This window comes from Canis lupus, chromosome 24 (genome assembly GCF_011100685.1).
Source record: "Canis lupus familiaris isolate Mischka breed German Shepherd chromosome 24, alternate assembly UU_Cfam_GSD_1.0, whole genome shotgun sequence".
In the NCBI taxonomy this organism is placed as follows: domain Eukaryota; kingdom Metazoa; phylum Chordata; class Mammalia; order Carnivora; family Canidae; genus Canis; species Canis lupus.
The window spans coordinates 47,639,997-47,644,986 of record NC_049245.1 but is presented as its reverse complement, the minus strand read 5'-3'; the positions used below and the strand labels follow the sequence as shown (position 1 = coordinate 47,644,986).

Below are 4,990 nucleotides of genomic sequence, written 5' to 3'. Positions count from 1 at the left end.
CACCCCACCGGGAGCCCCGCGGCCGGCCCAGGGCGCCCCTTGCAGCAGGCCCCAGCTCCCCAGCAGCCCACCCGCAGGCGGAGCGCAGCCTCCCGGGCGGCCAGCAGGTGGCGGCCGCTGACCAAAAACCGGCCTGTGTCTGCGCTTTGCGGGATCCGGGGCTGTTCCCTCCGCAGAGGGGCCTCCCCAAGGCTGCCTCCCGCCCGCACCCACACTTGGGCCCACCCGGCCTCCAGTCCTCCTGGGAGCCGCTGAGGGGCCTTGGCCTGAGTTTTCCGCCTCCCCAGCGCCCGCCCGGCCCACGACCGCGGCCGCAGCTGCAACAGACGCAGGCGCGACCTTAATCTCCGCGGCGATGCCACCTGCGACCGTGTCTGGGACGCTGGGTTCAGTTCTCAGGGTTCAATCTTTTACTTTTTAAAGCTTGTGTCGTAATCACCCGGTGCTCACCCCGGTGCGCGCCTCACCCCATCGCCTGCTGCCCCCCTCCCCCCCGGGCCAGCAGTGCACCCCAGAGCTAGGCGGCTGTTTCTTGGTTTGCCTCCCCCCTTTCCTTGCTTGTGTCTACAGGTCCACTGGGCGGTGATCATACGGCTTTTGTCCTTCTCTGACTTATTTCACTTAGCCTAACGCTCCCTAGGTCACCCCCGGGGTGGCAGATGTAAGACTTCACTCCTCTTGGGGCTGAGGGGCTCCCCATCACACGCATACATCCAGGCCAGGTTCTGGAAGCCCACCTCGCCCCCCTGTGCTTAGTTTCCTGTTCTACCGACATGCCCCACGCTGGGCACCATCCCCCCAATCCCACAGCCTCCACCCTGAGTCCCCCGGCAGGACACCATCCGATGCTCCCATGGCCTCAGGGTGTCTGTGGAGTTGGCCCAGCTCTCTTCGCGTCCCCTGTCACCCCCTGGCTGCTCTGCTAGGCCTGGGGGGCCCCCAGGGGGAAGTGCCCCCCGAGCCCCGAGACCACAGTGTTCTGTTGAGCACGCTGCCCTGAGCACGTTCAGTGACCGGTGCTACCCTTTTACCTGAGTTCAAACTCCCCGGCATGGCCGGTGCCCCGACCCTGGAGTCCCTGTCCCCACGCTGGCCCCTGCGGCTGTCCTCCAGCGTGCTGTGCCCCTTCTGACGGCCTATATGCCTCCCGGCCCAGCCCCTAACCCTTCAGACCATGAATGCCATGGCCTCCTGTCCACACCAGGCTGTCCCCAGTGCCTGCCTGTGCCTGGCCTCAGCCCAGACCCTTCTCCTCCTTGCCAACCCTTGCCACCCACGTTTGTTCTGGGCCCGGATGCACTGGTGGGTGAGCCCTGCCCTCCTGAATGCACAGCCAGGGCAAACACGGGGCCCCGGCGCAGGCAGAGGCGTTAGCCGGCATGCAGGTCCTCTCCACTCCTCGCAGGGCCCGGAGCAAGGGGGCTCTGAGGTTCTCGGTGACTACTTACCTCTATGTGGCCTCAAATACCTGCACACAGCATAGGAGCCCCTGAGAGCCAGGATCCTAGGCATTGCTGGATTTCCAGAACCTTCCAGAGAGCAAATGGCTCTAGGCCATTCGCTCCACAAAAGCACACAGCACCTGCTCACCCTCCCTGAGCACCCAACAAAACATGGACCATCTCTGTTCTCTCGCTCTGAAGGAACCGGACGGCACAGATGTGAAGCCACTTCGCCAAGGTCTCGTGCTGGAGGCCAGGGTGAGCCCCGTCTCTGGACCGAGTGGCCAGCCAGCATCCTCAGTGGCTCCCAGGCCTCCAGGCAGCCCCTCACCTGGCGGAAGGTCTGGGGTCCCGGCCTTCACCCCAGCAGCACCTCTGGGGTCTCCAGGAGAAACTCTGGAAGCCACTGTGCACTCACGGCTTGTGTAGCGTTCAGTCCAAGAACACGGGGAACAGTTAGCCAGTGACGCTCCCGGGGCCGTTCCCCCGGTGAACGCTCCAAACGGGGACTTGGGCGGGGAGCACGAAGCCCTCCCCTGTTCTTCAACCATGTCAGAAACTCCAGGGTCACTCCACCCCTCTCAAGCCCTCACACGCGGCTGGCAGTAATCCCCAACCCCTTCCCTCGGCCCCTGGAACACTTCCCACTGGACGGCCGCCTCGCACTGGGGAAGCTGCGCCCAGGGATCGGCACGGCCCCCGCCCCATTGCAGGCTGCTGGGAGACCTGCAGATTCCCACACCAGGCACCTCGGCCGCCATCCCCACAGGTGCTGGTCTAACACCCACCTGGGGAGGCCCCCGTGATGTCCCTGGTGCGTGTGTGTGGAGGGGGGACACAGGTCAGACTAATGACCCCCCCTGCCCCTGGTCTCTCACTGGCCATCCTCCCACACCCCACCATGGAGGCCATGCCCTGGTGAGGACAAAACCAGAAGATTCCCTCCTTACATGAAACACCGGGACACTGGAACCAGAGGTTTGTTCTAACGGAGAACCACGCTCCGGTCCCCGCCTTACACACTAGGACTTGCGGGAGCTGGAAACACCCTCAGGATGCAGGTCTCCTGGGAGAGCGCAGTGGGGACTGGAAGCCCAGAGAGATCCTCGCTGGCGCCTCCAGGCCTGGAGCCACAGGGCTGGTGGCCAGAGCCAGCAGCTGGCAGCCTCGTGGGGCTTCGGCGGAGAGGGCACCCACCTGGGGCTGCACACGGAGACCCCCACCCCGCAGGGGCCCCAGGCAGGTGCGAGTGCTCCGGGGAGCGACGCGGGTGTCTCAGGTTGTGCTGCGCGCTCTGCTCCAGCCCGGTGCGGGGCGGGCTCCTGGCGGAGGGACGGAGGGACGGAGGGACAAACACGAGACGGACTGGGCAGGTGCCCTGGTGAGGTCGGGCGCTCTGCGGTGGCAACCCGGGGCGTGGGGGAGCAGGGGAAGCGGGCGCCACCCAGACGGCCAGCGCCCTCCACCCCACGGCCTCCCCACCCTGGCCGTCGGTCTGTCCCCCGGCGCGGCCCGGGCTCCAGAAGAGGCCGTCACCAGGTCCCTTCTGATTGGATGGCCGCCGAGTCCCCGCGGGCGCCCCCCGCTCCTTAAAACTGCGGCGGAGCGAGTGGGAGCCGGAGCCCGGCCGGCCCTGCACGCGCAGCGAGGGTGGGGGGCGGAGGGCGCGGGGGGCGCGGAGGGCGCGGGGAGGCGCGGGGAGGCGCGGGGGGGGGGGCGGAGGGCGCGGAGGGCCCCGGGCGCGGGGGGCGCGGGGGGCGGAGGGCGCAGGGGGCGCCGGGGAGGGCCTCGCGGAGAGGCTCGGAGGGGCGGCCAGGCCGGGCGCGGGCGGGAGGCGCCATGGCCGAGCTCAAGGCGCTGTCGGGGGACGCGTACCTGGCGCTGGGCCGCGGCTACGCGGTGGCGACGGGCGGCCTGGCCTACGGGGCGGCGCGGGGGCCCGAGGGCGGCCCGGGCGGCGAGCTCCCCGCGGGCGCGGCGCCCCAGGGCGCGGCCGAGAGCAGCGGCGAGCAGAGCGGCGACGACGACGACGCCTTCGAGCGGCGGCGGCGGCGGCGGCGGCGGGGCGCGGGGGGCGCGGGCGGCGCGGGGGGCGCGGGGGAGGCGCGGCGGCGGCCCCGGGAGCAGCGCTCGCTGCGGCTGAGCATCAACGCGCGCGAGCGGCGGCGGATGCACGACCTGAACGACGCGCTGGACGGGCTGCGGGCCGTCATCCCCTACGCGCACAGCCCGTCGGTGCGCAAGCTCTCCAAGATCGCCACGCTGCTGCTCGCCAAGAACTACATCCTCATGCAGGCGCAGGCCCTGGACGAGATGCGGCGCCTCGTGGCTTACCTGAACCAGGGCCAGGGCCTGGCGGCGCCGGTGGCCGCTGCGCCCCTGCCGCCCTTCGGCCAGGCCGCCGTGTACCCCTTCTCGGCGGGCGCCCCGCTGCCCTGCCCCGACAAGTGCACCGCCTTCTCCGGGACGCCCTCCGCGCTTTGCAAACACTGTAACGAGAAGCCCTGAGGGCCCGGCCGCCCCCTCCCGCTCGCGTCCTGCATTTCACCTGCCCCCCGCCCCGGACCGGACCGGACCGCGCCGCCCCGCCCCGACTCCGCCGCGCGCGCCGGGAGAGGCCCCGGACCTGGGGCTCAGGGCGCCCCGCCGCGCAAACCACGTCTGGGCACCGGATGGAGCCGCCGAGCCCGCAGCGCATCCCCGGGCAACCTCCCCACGTCCCGCGTCAAGCCGGGGTCGGGACAGGCTGACAAGCCCTGCTTGTCCGAGCACCGTCCCTCACGCTGAAAAAGAGAACCAGGACTAGGGCGGGAGCCGGTCCGCTGCGATCCGGCCGGTGGCCTTGCGGGGCTGTCGCCGGGCCAGGGACAGAGCGGCTTGCCCGGCTCGGCGGCTCCGAGCCCTCGCGGGGGGCGCGTCCTCCGCCCGCTCTCGGCTCTCGCTCTCCGCTCTCCGCTCTCACCAAACTGCGGGCCGCTCCTGGTGGCTGTTTTCCCGCTGCCTGGACCCCACACCCCAGACCCGGACCCCGGCCTCCGAGGCGCCAGGACCTCAGCGCCCCTGCAGCTGAGCACCCGATGCGCCCCGACCCGGGCTGCAACTGTCCCGCACAGAGGAGCTGGACTGCGGCGGGCACCGGTGACCCTGGGCAGTAGCTTTGGGGCTCTTTGAAGTCAGTGTGTTCTGTTGTTTTGTTCTCTGCCCAGCGGCCTGAACGAACCTCTAGAGGTGAGTGGACACCAGCCCTAGCTGCCTCCGGGTCTGCAGAATCTGTCCCCTAAAGAATCCCTGGACTCCCCGGCCACCACCTCTCCCGCCGGGAAGTCCCTGCGGGGTGTGGCCCTCGTGGAGTTGGAAGGAGACCCTCCTCGCGCCCTCCGCTTCCAGGCTGCTGTCTGGAGGAGGGTCCTCGCTGCCCAGGGCCCCACTTGGCCTGCAGTGTCCCGGAAGGGCCCCATCTACCCCGGTGACCTCCACACCAACCCCAGCGCGTTTCCAGGGGAGACGGCCAGGCCACGGGTGAGTAGCCGGTGGGAGGAGCTGCTTCC

The 4,990-nt window shown here is 69.9% G+C and overlaps 1 protein-coding gene across 1 annotated transcript; it reads left to right on the top strand.

The window, feature by feature from the left end:
- The first annotated feature begins 1,051 nt into the window (after positions 1-1,051).
- Positions 1,052-3,950, top strand: LOC119877506 (class E basic helix-loop-helix protein 23-like). Its single transcript, XM_038573007.1, has 3 exons — positions 1,052-1,114; positions 1,644-1,782; positions 3,277-3,950. The coding sequence occupies exons 1-3, from the start codon at positions 1,052-1,054 to the stop codon at positions 3,948-3,950; spliced, it is 876 nt and encodes a 291-aa protein (XP_038428935.1).
- The last annotated feature ends 1,040 nt before the right edge of the window (positions 3,951-4,990 follow it).

Excerpts from the sequence above, each read along its gene's own strand:
- LOC119877506 (XM_038573007.1), top strand. The coding sequence starts at position 1,052 with ATGGCCGGTGCCCCGACCCTGGAGTCCCTGTCCCCACGCTGGCCCCTG. Across the intron at positions 1,115-1,643 it reads CCCTGCGGCTGTCCTCCAGC|GAACCGGACGGCACAGATGT; the intron begins GTGCTGTGCCCC and ends CTCGCTCTGAAG. Across the intron at positions 1,783-3,276 it reads CAGCCCCTCACCTGGCGGAA|GCGCCATGGCCGAGCTCAAG; the intron begins GGTCTGGGGTCC and ends CGCGGGCGGGAG.